The 20,467-nt window shown below is 37.9% G+C and overlaps 1 protein-coding gene across 2 annotated transcripts in view; it reads left to right on the top strand.

The window, feature by feature from the left end:
• The window catches only part of phactr2 (phosphatase and actin regulator 2), a 51,409-nt gene that overhangs the window by 12,591 nt on the left and 18,351 nt on the right, over positions 1–20,467 (top strand). The window contains exon 1 of one of the 2 annotated variants that reach the window (XM_087803120.1): positions 3,559–3,696. The exons of the other annotated variant lie outside the window; for it this stretch is intronic. Coding sequence (XP_087659246.1) covers positions 3,663–3,696 — 34 coding nt within the window. The 5' untranslated portion in view covers positions 3,559–3,662. Of the gene's footprint in view, positions 1–3,558; positions 3,697–20,467 lie in introns of those variants that run through there. 2 annotated transcript variants of the gene reach the window in all.

The following is a 20,467-nucleotide window of genomic DNA, read 5'->3' as shown; positions in this document are numbered from 1 at the left end:
TGACAGTAGTGTGGCGATATCAGTTGTTGGTGTAGTGAGTTGGTGGTGCAGTTATCAGTAGTGTGGTGGTAACAGTAGTATGGTGATAGGAGTATTGTGGTGCTAACAGTGTCGGGGTGCTGACAGTAGTGGGGTTGTAACATTAGTGGGTGGTAAAAGGAGTGTGACGATATCACTAGTGTGGTGGTAACAGTATCATGGTGGTATCAGTAGTGTGGTGGTAACAGTAGTGTGGTGGTAACAGTATCATGGTGGTATCAGTAGTACCGTGGGAACAGTAGTGTGGTGGTAACAGTATCATGGTGGTATCAGTAGTGTGATGGTAATAGTATCATGGTGGTAACAGTAGTGTGGTAGTATCAGTAGTGTGATGGTATCAGTAGTGCGATGGTATCAGTAGTGTGATGGTAACAGTATCATGGTGGTATCAGTAGTGTGGTGGTAACAGTATCATGGTGGTATCAGTAGTGTGGTGGTATCAGTAGTGTGGTGGCAAAAATATCATGGTGGTATCAGTTGTGTGGTGGTAATAGTATCATGGTGGTAACAGTAGTGTGGTGGTATCAGTAGTGTGTTGGTAACAGTATCATGGTGGTATCAGTAGTGTGGTGGTAATAGTATAATGGTGGTAACAGTATCATGGTGGTATCAATAGTGTGTTGGTAACAGTATCATGGTGGTATCAGTAGTGTGGTGGTAATAGTATAATGGTGGTAACAGTATCATGGTGGTAACAGTATCATGGTGGTATCAGTAGTGTGGTGGTAATAGTATAATGGTGGTAACAGTATCATGGTGGTATCAGTAGTGTGGTGGTAATAGTATCATGGTGGTAACAGTAGTGTGGTGGTATGAGTAGTGTGGTGGTAAAAGTATCATGGTGGTATCAGTAGTGTGGCGGTAATAGTATCATGGTGGTAACAGTAGTGTGGTGGTATCAGTAGTGTGATGGTATCAGTAGTGTGGTGGTAATATTATCATGGTGGTAACAGTAGTGTGATGGCATCAGTAGTGCGGTGGTATCAGTAGTGTGGTGGTAAAAGTATCATGGTGGTATCATTAGTGTGGTGGTAACAGTATCATGTTGGTATCAGTAGTGTGGTGGTAATAGTATCATGGTGGTAACAGTAGTGTGGTGGTATCAGTAGTGTGATGGTATCAGTAGTGTGATGGTTGCAGTATCATGGTGGTATCAGTAGTGTGATGATTGCAGTAGTGTTTTTGCATCAGTAGTGTGGTGGTAACAGTCGTGTGATAGTATCAGTAGTGTGACGGTAACAGTATCATGGTGGTATCAGTAGTGTGATGGTATCAGTAGTGTGATGGTTGCAGTATCATGGTGGTATCAGTAGTGTGATGATTGCAGTAGTGTGTTTGCATCAGTAGTGTGGTGGTAAAAGTAGTGTGATGTTTCAGTAGTGTGATGGTAACAGTATTGTGTTTGCATCAGTAGTGTGGTGGTATCAGTAGTGTGATGATAAACAGTAGTGTGATGGTATCAGTAGTGTGTTTGCATCAGTAGTGTGGTGGTATCAGTAGTGTGATGATAAACAGTAGTGTGATGTTTCAGTAGTGTGATGGTAACAGTATTGTGTTTGCATCAGTAGTGTGGTGGTATCAGTAGTGTGATGATAAACAGTAGTGTGATGTTTCAGTAGTGTGATGGTAACAGTATTGTGTTTGCATCAATAGTGTGGTGGTATCAGTAGTGTGATGGTAAACAGTAGTGTGATGGTATCAGTAGTGTGTTTGCATCAGTAGTGTGGTGGTATCAGTAGTGTGATGGTAAACAGTAGTGTGATGGTATCAGTAGTGTGTTTGCATCAGTAGTGTGGTGGTATCAGTAGTGTGATGATAAACAGTAGTGTGATGGTATCAGTAGTGTGTTTGCATCAATAGTGTGGTGGTATCAGTAGTGTGATGGTAAGAGTATCATGGTGGTATCAGTTGTGTGTTTGCATCAGTAGCGTGGTGGTAACAGTAGTGTGATGGTATCAGTAGTGTGATGGTATCAGTAGTGTGATGGTAACAGTAGTGTGGTGGTAATAGTAGTGTGATGGTATCAGTAGTGTGATGGTATCAGTAGTGTGGTGGTAACAGTAGTGTGATGGTAAAAGTAGTGTGTTTGCATCAGTAGTGTGGTGGTTACAGTAGTGTGATGGTATCAGTAGTGTGGTGCTAACAGTAGTGTGGTGGTAACAGTAGTGTGTTGGTTGCATTAGTTTGTTTGCATCAGTAGTATGGTGGTTGCAGTAGTGTGGTGGTAACAGTAGTGTGATGGTAACAGTAGTGTGGTGGTTGCAGTAGTGTGGTGGTAACAGTAGTGTGATGGTAACAGTAGTGTGGTGGTAACAGTAGTGTGATGGTAACAGTAGTGTGGTGGTTTCAGTAGTGTGGTGGTAGCAGTAGTGTGTTTGCATCAGTAACGTGGTGGTATCAGTAACGTGGTGGTAACAGTAGTGTGATGGTAACAGCAGTGTGGTGGTTGAAGTAGTGTGGTGGTAACAGTACTGTGGTGCTAACAGTAGTGTGGTGGTAACAGTAGTGTGTTGGTTGCAGTAGTTTGTTTGCATCAGTAGTGTGGTGGTTGCAGTAGTGTGGTGGTAACAGTAGTGTGATGGTAACAGTAGTGTGGTGGTAACAGTAGTGTGTTTGCATCAGTAACGTGGTGGTATCAGTAACGTGGTGGTAACATTATCATGGTGCTAACAGTAGTGTGATGGTTTCAGTAACGTGGTGGCATCAGTAGTGTGGTTGTATAAGTAACGTGGTGGTATCAGTATTGTGGTGGTATCAGTAGTGTGGTTGCATAAGTAACGTGGTGGTATCAGTATTGTGGTGGTATCAGTAGTGTGGTTGCATAAGTAACTTGGTGGTATCAGTAACGTGGTGGCATCAGTAGTATGTTTGCATCACTAGTGTGGTGGTAACAGTAGTGTAATGGTATCAGTAGTGTGGTTGCATAAGTAACGTGGTGCTATCAGTATTGTGGTGGTATCAGTAGTGTGGTTGCATAAGTAACGTGGTGGTATCAGTAACGTGGTGGCATCAGTAGTATGTTTGCATCACTAGTGTGGTGGTAACAGTAGTGTAATGCTATCAGTAGTGTGGTTGCATAAGTAACGTGGTGGTATCAGTAACGTGGTGGTAACATTATCATGGTGCTTACAGTAGTGTGATGGTTTCAGTAACGTGGTGGCATCAGTAGTGTAATGCTATCAGTAGTGTGGTTGCATAAGTAACGTGGTGGCATCAGTAGTATGTTTGCATCACTAGTGTGGTGGTAACAGTAGTGTAATGCTATCAGTAGTGTGGTTGCATAAGTAACGTGGTGGTATCAGTAACGTGGTGGCATCAGTAGTATGTTTGCATCACTAGTGTGGTGGCATCAGTAGTGTAATGCTATCAGTAGTGTGGTTGCATAAGTAACGTGGTGGTATCACTCTTGAGGGCGTGCACGAGGCGCAGGAATGACAAGTATGGCGCAGGTCGCGCGGGAGGAGGCGGGAGAGGAAGTTACGACAGACTCTAGTTTCCACTCAGTTGAGAGAAGGAAGAACAAGATGATCTGCGCGGGAGCAGAGGAGCCTTCATGCGGCGAGAGACAGTCTTGAGGGTCCGCTGGATCCAGAACCGACCCGGAAGTCGTGGAGTAACAGAATATGGGTCAGAGCGTTGTGTCTCAGACAGCAGGCGGTGAGTGTGTTCAAGAGTGTGTGTGCGCGCGCGTGTGTGTGTGTGTGTGCGCGCGTGTGTGTGCGCGTGCGTGTGGAACCTCCTTCCTCTCACTGTCCGCTATCTTTACACAAGTTTCCACTTTTCTTCTTCTAGAACAAAAGCTTCTCTCGACGCTTCACAACTTTTGAAACATGAACACACACTTGTTGTTGTTGTTGTTGTTGTTGTTTCAAACACACACCGTTCACGATCGTTGTTATTGTCTCGAACTGTTGTGTGTTTGTGATTTAAACGAGTCTTTCGCTGATGTTTGTGACGAAGCGTCAGGTTTGTTCAGATCCTTCTTGAGTGACAGGATGGAAACCGTTGTTTCTGAGCAGGAAACACACACTTCCTGTTCGTGTCAGTATTTCCTCTCTTAATATTCATTTAAACAACTTTATTGTTCGATATATGTCATGTTTGGTGTATTTTCTTTACTGAAGAAATACAATTATTAATAATAACCTTTTTTTTTGTCATAAAATGTGGTTCAAATTGTATCAAAACACACACTTTGTGTAGCAGCTATGACAAGATAACACTTGATGATCATTATCATTATTTAGTTTATAGATTAAACTGGTCGAGTTCAGGACAGATTTAAGTGACAAACTAGTTTTATATTTATTTATTTATTCATATTTTAACTAAACCACAGTCATCTCGACCAGGACGTGCAAAGTTTCATCAAAACAAATCGATATCAGAAGATCAATTATTTTCAATGTACAGCAACAGCAACATAATATCTGCTGTTAACCAATAAAAACATCTAAAAATACATGTTTTTTTCCAATAACCGTCATTTAATTCATTGTATTCATAAAACACCAATTATTGAACATATATTGATCAGGAAAGTTTTTTATAAATCAGGAAAATGTCTGAAAAATAAATACATTTTCCAGTTTAATGTATTATAATAATACTAATTTATAAATATAGATCAATTATTCATTTAAATTCATCATTTGAGAACCATATAATGTAGTCGTAAATAAAACGTACATTTTTTGTAAATTACTGTCATATATCGGTGGATTTGAATCAGGAAATATTAAATAAAACTTTACATCAATTTAAAGTTGTAATATCTGTTAAACTGCAACAGACCATCATTCAGGTTCTTCACTAAATGATTGAAACTGTTTTGTGCTAAAAAATAACTGATTAAAAAAAAGAAATCAATATAATTGTCATTACTATCAAGTTTTATGTTTCATTACTATCAAGTTTTATATTTCAATACTATCATGTTTTAAATTCAATAGTATCAAGTTTTATATTTCAATTATATCAAGTTTTAAATTCATTACTATCAAGTTTTATATTTCAATACTGTCATGTTTTAAATTCAATAGTATCAAGTTTTATATTTCAATACTATCAAGTTTTATATTCATTACAATGGTTGGAAAAATAATGAGAGACCAAAATATTTGGTTTAATAAATAAAAAAAACTTCCTACAACTTAATTGTCTTTCAATATTTATCGTTCATTTATTCAACATAAATCAAAAGAACCAAAGTTTAAAATATGGGTTTTTCATACTAAAATATACAAGTTTTTTATGTAACTATGAGAGTTTTTTCAGAAACTAAACCTGTTGTTGAGTCTTGTTTGCTCCACAAACACTTAAACGTATTTAAATTAAAGCTGTTAAGTCACACAGAGGTAGTTTTGTCTTTAGTCAACTTTTATGCACATTTAAAAATATATATATTTATATATTGATAGAGGATAAAAATGAACTTATTCAGTTTATTTGTGTCCGAGTGATTTTTATCATCCAATCGACTCAAACAAGTCTTTGTTTTAGAAGTTGTTTGTTTCAATGAAATGATCCACAGAAATGAACATCAAGGCTCTTGAATCTTAGAAGTGAGTTTGAATCCAACACGTCTCTGGAATCATGAATCTTAGAAAAGTGAGTTTGAATCCAACACGTCTCTGGAATCTTGAATCTTAGAAGTGTGTTTGAATCCAACACGTCTCTGGAATCATGAATCTTAGAAAAGTGAGTTTGAATCCAACACGTCTCTTGAATCATGAGTCTTAGAAAAGTGAGTTTGAATCCAACACGTCTCTTGAATCCAACACGTCTCTGGAATCATGAATCTTAGAAAAGTGAGTTTGAATCCAACACGTCTCTTGAATCCAACACGTCTCTGGAATCATGAATCTTAGAAAAGTGAGTTTGAATCCAACACGTCTCTGGAATCATGAGTCTTAGAAAAGTGAGTTTGAATCCAACACGTCTCTGGAATCATGAATCTTAGAAAAGTGAGTTTGAATCCAACACGTCTCTTGAATCATGAATCTTAGAAAAGTGAGTTTGAATCCAACACGTCTCTGGAATCATGAATCTTAGAAAAGTGAGTTTGAATCCAACACGTCTCTTGAATCCAACACGTCTCTGGAATCATGAATCTTAGAAAAGTGAGTTTGAATCCAACACGTCTCTTGAATCCAACACGTCTCTGGAATCATGAATCTTAGAAAAGTGAGTTTGAATCCAACACGTCTCTGGAATCATGAGTCTTAGAAAAGTGAGTTTGAATCCAACACGTCTCTGGAATCATGAATCTTAGAAAAGTGAGTTTGAATCCAACACGTCTCTTGAATCATGAATCTTAGAAAAGTGAGTTTGAATCCAACACGTCTCTGGAATCATGAATCTTAGAAAAGTGAGTTTGAATCCAACACGTCTCTGGAATCATGAATCTTAGAAAAGTGAGTTTGAATCCAACACGTCTCTGGAATCATGAATCTTAGAAAAGTGAGTTTGAATCCAACACGTCTCTGGAATCATGCATCTTAGAAAAGTGAGTTTGAATCCAACACGTCTCTGGAATCATGAATCTTAGAAAAGTGAGTTTGAATCCAACACGTCTCTGGAATCATGAATCTTAGAAAAGTGAGTTTGAATCCAACACGTCTCTGGAATCATGAATCTTAGAAAAGTGAGTTTGAATCCAACACGTCTCTGGAATCATGAATCTTAGAAAAGTGAGTTTGAATCCAACACGTCTCTTGAATCATGAATCTTAGAAAAGTGAGTTTGAATCCAACACGTCTCTGGTATCATGAGTCTTAGAAAAGTGAGTTTGAATCCAACACGTCTCTGGAATCATGAGTCTTAGAAAAGTGAGTTTGAATTCAACATGTCTCTGGAATCATGAATCTTAGAAAAGTGAGTTTGAATCCAACACGTCTCTGGAATCATGAATCTTAGAAAAGTGAGTTTGAATCCAACACGTCTCTGGAATCATGAGTCTTAGAAGTGAGTTTGAATCCAACACGTCTCTGGAATCATGAATCTTAGAAAAGTGAGTTTGAATCCAACACGTCTCTGGAATCATGAGTCTTAGAAAAGTGAGTTTGAATCCAACACGTCTCTGGAATCATGAATCTTAGAAAAGTGAGTTTGAATCCAACACGTCTCTTGAATCATGAATCTTAGAAAAGTGAGTTTGAATCCAACACGTCTCTGGAATCATGAGTCTTAGAAAAGTGAGTTTGAATCCAACATGTCTCTGGAATCATGAATCTTAGAAAAGTGAGTTTGAATCCAACACGTCTCTGGAATCATGAATCTTAGAAAAGTGAGTTTGAATCCAACACGTCTCTTGAATCATGAATCTTAGAAAAGTGAGTTTGAATCCAACACGTCTCTGGAATCATGAGTCTTAGAAAAGTGAGTTTGAATCCAACACGTCTCTGGAATCATGAGTCTTAGAAAAGTGAGTTTGAATCCAAGACGTCTCTGGAATCATGAATCTTAGAAAAGTGAGTTTGAATCCAACACGTCTCTGGAATCATGAATCTTAGAAAAGTGAGTTTGAATCCAACACGTCTCTTGAATCATGAATCTTAGAAAAGTGAGTTTGAATCCAACACGTCTCTTGAATCATGAGTCTTAGAAAAGTGAGTTTGAATCCAACACGTCTCTGGAATCATGAATCTTAGAAAAGTGAGTTTGAATCCAACACGTCTCTGGAATCATGAATCTTAGAAAAGTGAGTTTGAATCCAACACGTCTCTTGAATCATGAATCTTAGAAAAGTGAGTTTGAATCCAACACGTCTCTTGAATCATGAATCTTAGAAAAGTGAGTTTGAATCCAACACGTCTCTTGAATCATGAATCTTAGAAAAGTGAGTTTGAATCCAACACGTCTCTGGAATCATGAATCTTAGAAAAGTGAGTTTGAATCCAACACGTCTCTTGAATCATGAATCTTAGAAAAGTGAGTTTGAATCCAACACGTCTCTGGAATCATGAATCTTAGAAAAGTGAGTTTGAATCCAACACGTCTCTTGAATCATGAATCTTAGAAAAGTGAGTTTGAATCCAACACGTCTCTTGAATCATGAGTCTTAGAAAAGTGAGTTTGAATCCAACACGTCTCTTGAATCCAACACGTCTCTGGAATCATGAATCTTAGAAAAGTGAGTTTGAATCCAACACGTCTCTGGAATCATGAATCTTAGAAAAGTGAGTTTGAATCCAACACGTCTCTTGAATCATGAATCTTAGAAAAGTGAGTTTGAATCCAACATGTCTCTGGAATCATGAATCTTAGAAAAGTGAGTTTGAATCCAACACGTCTCTGGAATCATGAATCTTAGAAAAGTGAGTTTGAATCCAACACGTCTCTTGAATCATGAATCTTAGAAAAGTGAGTTTGAATCCAACACGTCTCTTGAATCATGAATCTTAGAAAAGTGAGTTTGAATCCAACACGTCTCTTGAATCATGAATCTTAGAAAAGTGAGTTTGAATCCAACACGTCTCTGGAATCATGAATCTTAGAAAAGTGAGTTTGAATCCAACACGTCTCTTGAATCATGAATCTTAGAAAAGTGAGTTTGAATCCAACACGTCTCTGGAATCCTGAATCTTAGAAAAGTGAGTTTGAATCCAACACGTCTCTTGAATCATGAATCTTAGAAAAGTGAGTTTGAATCCAACACGTCTCTGGAATCATGAATCTTAGAAAAGTGAGTTTGAATCCAACACGTCTCTGGAATCATGAATCTTAGAAAAGTGAGTTTGAATCCAACACGTCTCTGGAATCATGAATCTTAGAAAAGTGAGTTTGAATCCAACACGTCTCTGGAATCATGAATCTTAGAAAAGTGAGTTTGAATCCAACACGTCTCTGGAATCATGAATCTTAGAAAAGTGAGTTTGAATCCAACACGTCTCTGGAATCATGAATCTTAGAAAAGTGAGTTTGAATCCAACACGTCTCTGGAATCCTGAATCTTAGAAAAGTGAGTTTGAATCCAACACGTGTGGAATCCTGTGACTCCTGCATGACTGTAAACCTGTGAGTCACACGAACACAAACACTGAGATCTAGAGACTCGTGATAATATGAAGTCAATATTTCTTGATGGGAATAAATGAGCAGCAACACATGTCCTGGTGTCAACCTGCTGTCAGCTGTCAATCAAGTCAGATATCCATACTTTACTGTCAGTTTTCTCTTCTCACATAAATGCTCATTTGTTCAATATTTAATTCATCGACTCACAGTTATGTAACAAGAACAACATTGAAGTTTCTCTTGAGATCAACGATGAAGAAAACGATGATTTATTGTCAAGAATCCAACATGGAAGCAGCTCCAGGTCAACAGAACTTTAGAAGCTCAAGTAGTTCCTGAAGTCTAATAATGTTTTTTATACTTATTTTATGGTTTGTATTACATCAGGTAAGTAAGTGATTTGTTTTTATATAGATCTTTTCCAGACCAGGGTCACAAAGCGCTTAGACAATCAAAACAATACTCAATAAAATATATACTTTAAAGGTCAAGATAATACTGAGAACAACACAGTGCGTCATTTTGATTTGTTGTAATTATTATTTGCGATTAACGTGAAAATATTCACTGGTTTGTCCATTTTCTTGTTACATTTAAACTTTGAAGCAGTAAGTAAGTAAGTAATTGTAAGTAAGTTGTTTTGTATTTGACAAGATAACACTTAAGAGATCATTATCATTATTTAGTTTGTGGTTTAAACTGGTCGAGTGGAACAAACAGGAGGTTTAAGTGACAAACTAGTTTTATATTTTAACAAACCAACTGTCAACAAGTCATCTCCACCAGGAAGTTCAAAGTTCAATCAAAACAAATCAACCTGGACGGTTTGTTGTGACACAACCTCACGACGATTGTGTTGTTATTATTGTCGCTTCTGTGACACAAACCTATTGAACAAACATAGTTGTGTTGCTGCACAAACCTTGTAGACTTTCATAGAAACGCTTGTAAAGAAGCTGAAGATAAAGTTCTTTCTGCTGATCTCAGCGCCTGGACGTGATTGTGTAACGACGTCAATAATACTCAACGATACAGGCGACAGATTATGAGTCATGTGACGCCTCTTGTGCTGAGTGAGCAACTACTCAGTAAGTCCAGTCCTGCTAATTCAAAAGTATGTACCCCCCTGTATCAGTCTCCCCTTAATCTCCTGTGGGGGTCACCGGTTTATCTGCACGACCTTTGACCTACTTCTATCGGTCAAATAAACTTCTGATGCCGTTTCTCCTCGTCCTGCACTGCCAGCCTTTGGTTCCACCTCCATCCTTCTTCTTCTTCTCTTTCTGTCTGGTTTGTCCGTCCAAGTCGGCTCTGGTCGAGGAAGGAAGCCTCACCCTCTTCCTCCCCCTCTCCTCTCCTCCCCCTCCGGCTTCCACAGCACTTGTTACTGTTCAGCTCCAGGCCTCGTCTTCTGGTCTCCAGACTCCCTCTTGGACCGAGGATCTGACCCAAGAAAGTGAGGAGCACCAGCAGAAATCTAGACCATAATCCTCGTGTCGATCAATGTCAACGACCTGGAGTAAAGTATTTGAATAGATTATAAGACAAAAAGCTTCGTTGAAAGGTGTGGTATTTACTGATATAATGATCGTTTAGAGTCATTTGAACCAGTTTCTTACAGGATTCCTGTTTCTTTCCTTTATGTTTTATTTAAACAAACTATAAACAAACTATTTGTTTGTGATATTTCACCCAAAATTCCAACTTCTCTCATTTTCTTCTCACCCTCATGTCGACTAATGTTGGATTATCTTCAGAGTCGTCAGTTCTTTCAGACAAAAAAATGTTTGTTCATTTTAATGTAGCGACTGCAGCTCAGTCGTCTTCGTCTTCATCTTCGTCCAAAAAGACACTTAAAAACATCTAAATATGAGGAATTGTTCTCATGAAAATTAGACGAGTCTATATTTGAGTATATCTTGTGGAGCTTCAATCCAAGAGGACGCTACAGTCGAGCAGAATGAAGATATTTGAATGTTTTTAAGTGTCTTTTTGGACGAAGATGAAGACGAAGACAACTGAGCTCCAGACGCTACATTAAAATGAACAAACATTTTTTTCATAGTTTCCCAAGTCCTGAATTTTTTCAGGTCTTCATGAATTTGAAATGACATTTTTGAACAAACTAAAGTAAAATACGATAACGTTGTTGTGCGTGTTACTGTTCCTTTAGGAGTGAGACAGGTGAGGGAGGGGGAGTGAGACAGGTGAGGGAGGGGGAGTGAGACAGGTGAGGGAGGGGGAGTGAGACAGGTGAGGGAGGGGGAGTGAGACAGGTGAGGGAGGGGGAGTGAGACAGGTGAGGGAGGGGGAGTGAGACAGGTGAGGGAGGGGGAGTGAGACAGGTGAGGGAGGGGGAGTGAGACAGATGAGGGAGGGGGAGTGAGACAGGTGAGGGAGGGGGAGTGAGACAGGTGAGGGAGGGGGAGTGAGACAGGTGAGGGAGGGGGAGTGAGACAGGTGAGGGAGGGGGAGTGAGACAGGTGAGGGAGGGGGAGTGAGACAGGTGAGGGAGGGGGAGTGAGACAGATGAGGGAGGGGGAGTGAGACAGGTGAGGGAGGGGGAGTGAGACAGGTGAGGGAGGGGGAGTGAGACAGGTGAGGGAGGGGGAGTGAGACAGGTGAGGGAGGGGGAGTGAGACAGGTGAGGGAGGGGGAGTGAGACGTCAGTTCTGATGGTCGTGATCGACTCATGTTTATTATAACGTCTTACAGTTTTTTTGAATAAAAGGTCAACTGAGTTTTCATGGATCTATACCAATACTTATTTTCATTCTTTATTTAATATCTTCAGCTTATTGAGAAGTTCTTCAAACACTATCTAGGTGCAGTGATAGTGTAGTAACAAGTATATATGTGTAGTATTGTCCAGTACTTGACTCTGGTGTTGTGATAGTGTAGTAACAAATATATATGTGTAGTATTGTCCAGTACTTGACTCTGGTGTTGTGATAGTGTAGTAACAAGTATATATGTGTAGTATTGTCCAGTTCTTGACTCTGGTGTTGTGATAGTGTAGTAACAAGTATATATGTGTAGTATTGTCCAGTACTTGACTCTGGTGTTGTGATAGTGTAGTAACAAGTATATATGTGTAGTATTGTTCAGTACTTGACTCTGGTGTTGTGATAGTGTAGTAACAAGTATATATGTGTAGTATTGTCCAGTACTTGACTCTGGTGTTGTGATAGTGTAGTAACAAATATATATGTGTAGTATTGTCCAGTACTTGACTCTGGTGTTGTGATAGTGTAGTAACAAGTATATATGTGTAGTATTGTCCAGTTCTTGACTCTGGTGTTGTGATAGTGTAGTAACAAGTATATATGTGTAGTATTGTCCAGTACTTGACTCTGGTGTTGTGATAGTGTAGTAACAAGTATATATGTGTAGTATTGTTCAGTACTTGACTCTGGTGTTGTGATAGTGTAGTAACAAGTATATATGTGTAGTATTGTCCAGTACTTGACTCTGGTGTTGTGATAGTGTAGTAACAAGTATATATGTGTAGTATTGTCCAGTACTTGACTCTGGTGTTGTGATAGTGTAGTAACAAGTATATATGTGTAGTATTGTCCAGTACTTGACTCTGGTGTAGTGATAGTGTAGTAACAAGTATATATGTGTAGTATTGTCCAGTACTTGACTCTGGTGTTGTGATAGTGTAGTAACAAGTATATATGTGTAGTATTGTCCAGTACTTGACTCTGGTGTTGTGATAGCGTAGTAACAAGTATATATGTGTAGTATTGTCCAGTACTTGACTCTGGTGTTGTGATAGTGTAGTAACAAGTATATATGTATAGAATGGTCCAGTACTTGAATCTGGTGTTGTGATAGTGTAGTAACAAGTATATATGTGTAGTATTGTGCAGTACTTGACTCTGGTGTTGTGATAGTGTAGTAACAAGTATATATGTGTAGTATTGTCCAGTACTTGACTCTGGTGTTGTGATAGTGTAGTAACAAGTATATATGTGTAGTATTGTCCAGTACTTGACTCTGGTGTTGTAGTATTTACAGACCACATGACTCTTGACGAAGTCGTAACTTTGTTAGTTTTCAAACCAAAAAATGTCCAAACATCAGCTTTAAAAGCTGCTGGTCTCACTGTATCCTCTCGTCCTCAGTCGTAACTTCTTTCATTAGTTTTCAAACCAAAATATGTCCAAACATCAGCTTTAAAAGCTGCTGGACTCACTGTATCCTCTCGTCCTCAGTCATCTCTGGGATCTCACGAGATTCCAGTATTCCATATGACTGCTGCCATCTAGTGGCTAACAAAAAATGAACAAACGCTGTGAATATTTGCATGTTAATTGTAAATAAAGGGAGTCAAAATACTTATCTTTGTCTTTGAGTCGTTTAATATCGGCCACACAGAATAAACAAATCTATAATTTCTCTTCAATTGATTAAAACGCTCTGAAATTTTTTTTTAGTTTGAAAACAATTTTTCATTCTCTCTGTAGTTTTATAAGCTTTGACATGTCGTGACGTTCAAGTTTACATCAAAAATAACATTTTGATGGGAATCGTGAATCATCAACATCCTGGAACTTTCAAGCCTACAAACATGTTTCAGGAGGCGGAGCTTGGAAGCCATGATTGGAATTAATGACAGCAGACATTTTCTTAGCATTTCAAACATTGCAAATACACACGTTTATAATTATTACAATGTTTTAATGCATTTTGGAAATGTTTCATAAACTTTCTGGAAATGTTCCATTAATGCAAGAATTTAATTTAATCTTAACAATTTTACTTCAGTCAATTTTCAATTGAACCCTCACAGAAAATGTATAAAAGCTGTGGAAAAAGCTTGATATGATATTTGTTTTTATACTAACGCACAAATGAAACTTGTCGGATGAAGGCAGGTCACCTTTAAAACACTTCATATTAAACATATACTTCACAAGAGAGAAGAGATTTTAAATATATGGTCAAACTATTCCATTCTCACTTCAGTCAGATTTGTGTTTTTTTTTTTAACAATTTGAGTGTGACTGGTTAATGCGTGAGCTGTCGTCTCGTACAATGTGACAGGAAGTGTGTGTGTGTGTGAGTGTGTGTGTGTGAGTGTGTGTGTGTGTGTGTGTGTGTGTGAGTGTGTGTTTGTGAGGGAAACGACTAATTGGCGTCGAGGGAGAAAATGTTCAGCAGTGTTTTGTTTCCATGTTCTCATGATTGGCTTTAGTGCTCATGTGCAGCTTTATTGTTTAGTGTGTTGGTGTGTGAGCGTCTGTCAGAGACCCTTAGAGCGGATTTAATTGGATTTAACTAATGCACACTTTACACTTTTTTAAATAGATCTAGAAAATACTTGTAGTATCTTCATTAATAACTAAAAACGGATATTTTACAAAAAGTTCTGTGTTTCAACTGACAGAACAAGATTTCTTTAGACTGAGATAAATTTAAGAGATAAACTAAGACGTCAGTAGTTTTCATGGATAAGAAAAAACAACAGTTGCCGACAAAAGGCTTTTAAAAATCAATATTCTTGGTAAATTATTTTGAAAACACACAAAAATATTTGAAGTAAAAACAGTTGCTTCGTCTGGTTTGTTGGAAAATCAATTGGAAAATCAATGAAAATCTTATTATAATAATTTATTTATAACTTTATTTATTTATTCATTTTTGGTTTGGTATTATATTGTATTTAAATGTTTTTTTGGGAGTTTGTTTATTATGTATTTATCTAATAATTACGTCATTTATAACCACGACAATCCTGAAGCTGTCCATCACTGACGCACACACTTGAAAATAAACGGCAGATTGCAAAGACGCACACATTATAACACATGTTTGTTCGCGCACACAACCTAACATTGACAAACAAGAATGTACACAATCTCACACGTGCCAGCAGACGCACACTCCAGCCTCACTCCTTGTGTCTCGACACTCCTTCGGTCCAGCAGCTGCTGACGGACGTGAATGTTTCTCAGACGCACAACTTGGCTGACGATGAACAGACGCACTGTTGAAATAATAGACTCATATTTTCTGCCTCGCACAGTCGTGAACATGAAGCTCGTGTGTGTTTGTGTTTTTTCTCCAGTGAGGGTTTTATCTGGATCTAGTTTTTATGAAACACAGGTTGAGGAGAAATAAACATCACTGAGGGTGAAAATATTATCACAATATTTAATTGAACATTTCAAATGTTGAAACATTTATTATTGAAATGAAGTCGTTTCAAACAATAATTTGGATAAATACAGGTTGAATTTGTTCATTTAAGAAACATAAATGAACATAAAAAATGTTGTATTTAATTTTGATTATAAACCAATAGTTAAAAAAGGGTTTAATATTTTTACATTAGATGAAAACTGTTGGTTTAATGTCACGTGACTGATATTCTGTGCGTCACATGATTGACTAAAAGTTCGATCCAGTAGCTCGATGCTCTTTTTTATATTGAATTCAAAAGACCACGAATTGAATCATATTGAATTTAGAACATTTATGTTTTAATTATTGGAATTAGAATATCAAACTCTATGTGTAAAAATACAAACGTACATTTTGAAATGTACTTCAACCTTTTAATATAGAAATGATTGAATTTAATGCTTAAAAACGAATACATTTCACTATTTAAAATGTAAAATTATTCAGATGAATCTGATATACTTTTAACATCTTAATTGTGGTTTGATGTCATGTTTAAAATAGTTGAAAACATGTTTTCTGCGTGAAGATCCTCGTGGATCGTGTTCTCAAGTGAGTGTGTTGTTTGTTGTCATGATTTAAATTGTTGAAAGGCTTCTGAAAGCATGTTTTCTGCGTGAAGATGGTGGATCGTGTTCTCAAGTGAGTGTGTTGTTTGTTGTCATGATTTAAATTGTTGAAAGGCTTCTGAAAGCATGTTTTCTGCGTGAAGATGGTGGATCGTGTTCTCAAGTGAGTGTGTTGTTTGTTGTCATGATTTAAATTGTTGAAAGGCTTCTGAAAGCATGTTTTCTGCGTGAAGATGGTGGATCGTGTTCTCAAGTGAGTGTGTTGTTTGTTGTCATGATTTAAATTGTTGAAAGGCTTCTGAAAGCATGTTTTCTGCGTGAAGATGGTGGATCGTGTTCTCAAGTGAGTGTGTTGTTTGTTGTCATGATTTAAATTGTTGAAAGGCTTCTGAAAACATGTTTTCTGCGTGAAGATGGTGGATCGTGCTCTCAAGTGAGTGTGTTGTTTGTTGTCATGATTTAAATTGTTGAAAGGCTTCTGAAAGCATGTTTTCTGCGTGAAGATGGTGGATCGTGTTCTCAAGTGAGTGTGTTGTTTGTTGTCATGATTTAAATTGTTGAAAGGCTTCTGAAAGCATGTTTTCTGCGTGAAGATGGTGGATCGTGTTCTCAAGTGAGTGTGTTGTTTGTTGTCATGATTTAAATTGTTGAAAGGCTTCTGAAAACATGTTTTCTGCGTGAAGATGGTGGATCGTGCTCTCAAGTGAGTGTGTTGTTTGTTGTCATGATTTAAATTGTTGAAAGGCTTCTGAAAACATGTTTTCTGCGTGAAGATGGTGGATCGTGTTCTCAAGTGAGTGTGTTGTTTGTTGTCATGATTTAAATTGTTGAAAGGCTTCTGAAAGCATGTTTTCTGCGTGAAGATGGTGGATCGTGTTCTCAAGTGAGTGTGTTGTTTGTTGTCATGATTTAAATTGTTGAAAGGCTTCTGAAAACATGTTTTCTGCGTGAAGATGGTGGATCGTGTTCTCAAGTGAGTGTGTTGTTTGTTGTCATGATTTAAATTGTTGAAAGGCTTCTGAAAGCATGTTTTCTGCGTGAAGATAGTGGATCGTGTTCTCAAGTGAGTGTGTTGTTTGTTGTCATGATTTAAATTGTTGAAAGGCTTCTGAAAGCATATTTTCTGCGTGAAGATAGTGGATCGTGTTCTCAAGTGAGTGTGTTGTTTGTTGTCATGATTTAAATTGTTGAAAGGCTTCTGAAAACATGTTTTCTGCGTGAAGATGGTGGATCGTGTTCTCAAGTGAGTGTGTTGTTTGTTGTCATGATTTAAATTGTTGAAAGGCTTCTGAAAGCATGTTTTCTGCGTGAAGATGGTGGATCGTGTTCTCAAGTGAGTGTGTTGTTTGTTGTCATGATTTAAATTGTTGAAAGGCTTCTGAAAACATGTTTTCTGCGTGAAGATGGTGGATCGTGTTCTCAAGTGAGTGTGTTGTTTGTTGTCATGATTTAAATTGTTGAAAGGCTTCTGAAAGCATGTTTTCTGCGTGAAGATGGTGGATCGTGTTCTCAAGTGAGTGTGTTGTTTGTTGTCATGATTTAAATTGTTGAAAGGCTTCTGAAAACATGTTTTCTGCGTGAAGATGGTGGATCGTGCTCTCAAGTGAGTGTGTTGTTTGTTGTCATGATTTAAATTGTTGAAAGGCTTCTGAAAACATGTTTTCTGCGTGAAGATGGTGGATCGTGTTCTCAAGTGAGTGTGTTGTTTGTTGTCATGATTTAAATGGTTGAAAGGCTTCTGAAAGCATGTTTTCTGCGTGAAGATGGTGGATCGTGTTCTCAAGTGAGTGTGTTGTTTGTTGTCATGATTTAAATGGTTGAAAGGCTTCTGAAAACATGTTTTCTGCGTGAAGATGGTGGATCGTGTTCTCAAGTGAGTGTGTTGTTTGTTGTCATGATTTAAATTGTTGAAAGGCTTCTGAAAACATGTTTTCTGCGTGAAGATGGTGGATCGTGTTCTCAAGTGAGTGTGTTGTTTGTTGTCATGATTTAAATTGTTGAAAGGCTTCTGAAAGCATGTTTTCTGCGTGAAGATGGTGGATCGTGTTCTCAAGTGAGTGTGTTGTTTGTTGTCATGATTTAAATTGTTGAAAGGCTTCTGAAAACATGTTTTCTGCGTGAAGATGGTGGATCGTGTTCTCAAGTGAGTGTGTTGTTTGTTGTCATGATTTAAATTGTTGAAAGGCTTCTGAAAGCATGTTTTCTGCGTGAAGATAGTGGATCGTGTTCTCAAGTGAGTGTGTTGTTTGTTGTCATGATTTAAATTGTTGAAAGGCTTCTGAAAGCATATTTTCTGCGTGAAGATAGTGGATCGTGTTCTCAAGTGAGTGTGTTGTTTGTTGTCATGATTTAAATTGTTGAAAGGCTTCTGAAAACATGTTTTCTGCGTGAAGATGGTGGATCGTGTTCTCAAGTGAGTGTGTTGTTTGTTGTCATGATTTAAATTGTTGAAAGGCTTCTGAAAGCATGTTTTCTGCGTGAAGATGGTGGATCGTGTTCTCAAGTGAGTGTGTTGTTTGTTGTCATGATTTAAATTGTTGAAAGGCTTCTGAAAACATGTTTTCTGCGTGAAGATGGTGGATCGTGTTCTCAAGTGAGTGTGTTGTTTGTTGTCATGATTTAAATTGTTGAAAGGCTTCTGAAAGCATGTTTTCTGCGTGAAGATGGTGGATCGTGTTCTCAAGTGAGTGTGTTGTTTGTTGTCATGATTTAAATTGTTGAAAGGCTTCTGAAAACATGTTTTCTGCGTGAAGATAGTGGATCGTGCTCTCAAGTGAGTGTGTTGTTTGTTGTCATGATTTAAATTGTTGAAAGGCTTCTGAAAACATGTTTTCTGCGTGAAGATGGTGGATCGTGTTCTCAAGTGAGTGTGTTGTTTGTTGTCATGATTTAAATGGTTGAAAGGCTTCTGAAAGCATGTTTTCTGCGTGAAGATGGTGGATCGTGTTCTCAAGTGAGTGTGTTGTTTGTTGTCATGATTTAAATGGTTGAAAGGCTTCTGAAAACATGTTTTCTGCGTGAAGATGGTGGATCGTGTTCTCAAGTGAGTGTGTTGTTTGTTGTCATGATTTAAATTGTTGAAAGGCTTCTGAAAGCATGTTTTCTGCGTGAAGATGGTGGATCGTGTTCTCAAGTGAGTGTGTTGTTTGTTGTCATGATTTAAATTGTTGAAAGGCTTCTGAAAACATGTTTTCTGCGTGAAGATGGTGGATCGTGTTCTCAAGTGAGTGTGTTGTTTGTTGTCATGATTTAAATTGTTGAAAGGCTTCTGAAAGCATGTTTTCTGCGTGAAGATGGTGGATCGTGTTCTCAAGTGAGTGTGTTGTTTGTTGTCATGATTTAAATTGTTGAAAGGCTTCTGAAAACATGTTTTCTGCGTGAAGATGGTGGATCGTGTTCTCAAGTGAGTGTGTTGTTTGTTGTCATGATTTAAATTGTTGAAAGGCTTCTGAAAGCATGTTTTCTGCGTGAAGATGGTGGATCGTGTTCTCAAGTGAGTGTGTTGTTTGTTGTCATGATTTAAATTGTTGAAAGGCTTCTGAAAGCATGTTTTCTGCGTGAAGATGGTGGATCGTGTTCTCAAGTGAGTGTGTTGTTTGTTGTCATGATTTAAATTGTTGAAAGGCTTCTGAAAGCATGTTTTCTGCGTGAAGATGGTGGATCGTGTTCTCAAGTGAGTGTGTTGTTTGTTGTCATGATTTAAATTGTTGAAAGGCTTCTGAAAGCATGTTTTCTGCGTGAAGATAGTGGATCGTGTTCTCAAGTGAGTGTGTTGTTTGTTGTCATGATTTAAATTGTTGAAAGGCTTCTGAAAGCATATTTTCTGCGTGAAGATAGTGGATCGTGTTCTCAAGTGAGTGTGTTGTTTGTTGTCATGATTTAAATTGTTGAAAGGCTTCTGAAAACATGTTTTCTGCGTGAAGATGGTGGATCGTGTTCTCAAGTGAGTGTGTTGTTTGTTGTCATGATTTAAATTGTTGAAAGGCTTCTGAAAGCATGTTTTCTGCGTGAAGATGGTGGATCGTGTTCTCAAGTGAGTGTGTTGTTTGTTGTCATGATTTAAATTGTTGAAAGGCTTCTGAAAGCATGTTTTCTGCGTGAAGATGGTGGATCGTGTTCTCAAGTGAGTGTGTTGTTTGTTGTCATGATTTAAATTGTTGAAAGGCTTCTGAAAACATGTTTTCTGCGTGAAGATGGTGGATCGTGTTCTCAAGTGAGTGTGTTGTTTGTTGTCATGATTTAAATTGTTGAAAGGCTTCTGAAAGCATGTTTTCTGCGTGAAGATGGTGGATCGTGTTCTCAAGTGAGTGTGTTGTTTGTTGTCATGATTTAAATTGTTGAAAGGCTTCTGAAAGCATGTTTTCTGCGTGAAGATGGTGGATCGTGTTCTCAAGTGAGTGTGTTGTTTGTTGTCATGATTTAAATTGTTGAAAAGCTTCTGAAAGCATGTTTTCTGCGTGAAGATAGTGGATCGTGTTCTCAAGTGAGTGTGTTGTTTGTTGTCATGATTTAAATTGTTGAAAGGCTTCTGAAAGCATGTTTTCTGCGTGAAGATGGTGGATCGTGTTCTCAAGTGAGTGTGTTGTTTGTTGTCATGATTTAAATGGTTGAAAGGCTTCTGAAAGCATTTTTTCTGCGTGAAGATGGTG

This window comes from Callionymus lyra, chromosome 11, assembly GCF_982586985.1.
Source record: "Callionymus lyra chromosome 11, fCalLyr1.hap1.1, whole genome shotgun sequence".
NCBI lineage: Eukaryota > Metazoa > Chordata > Actinopteri > Syngnathiformes > Callionymidae > Callionymus > Callionymus lyra.
The sequence above is the reverse complement of the archived record's forward strand: the minus strand, read 5'-3'. Positions and strand labels throughout refer to the sequence as shown.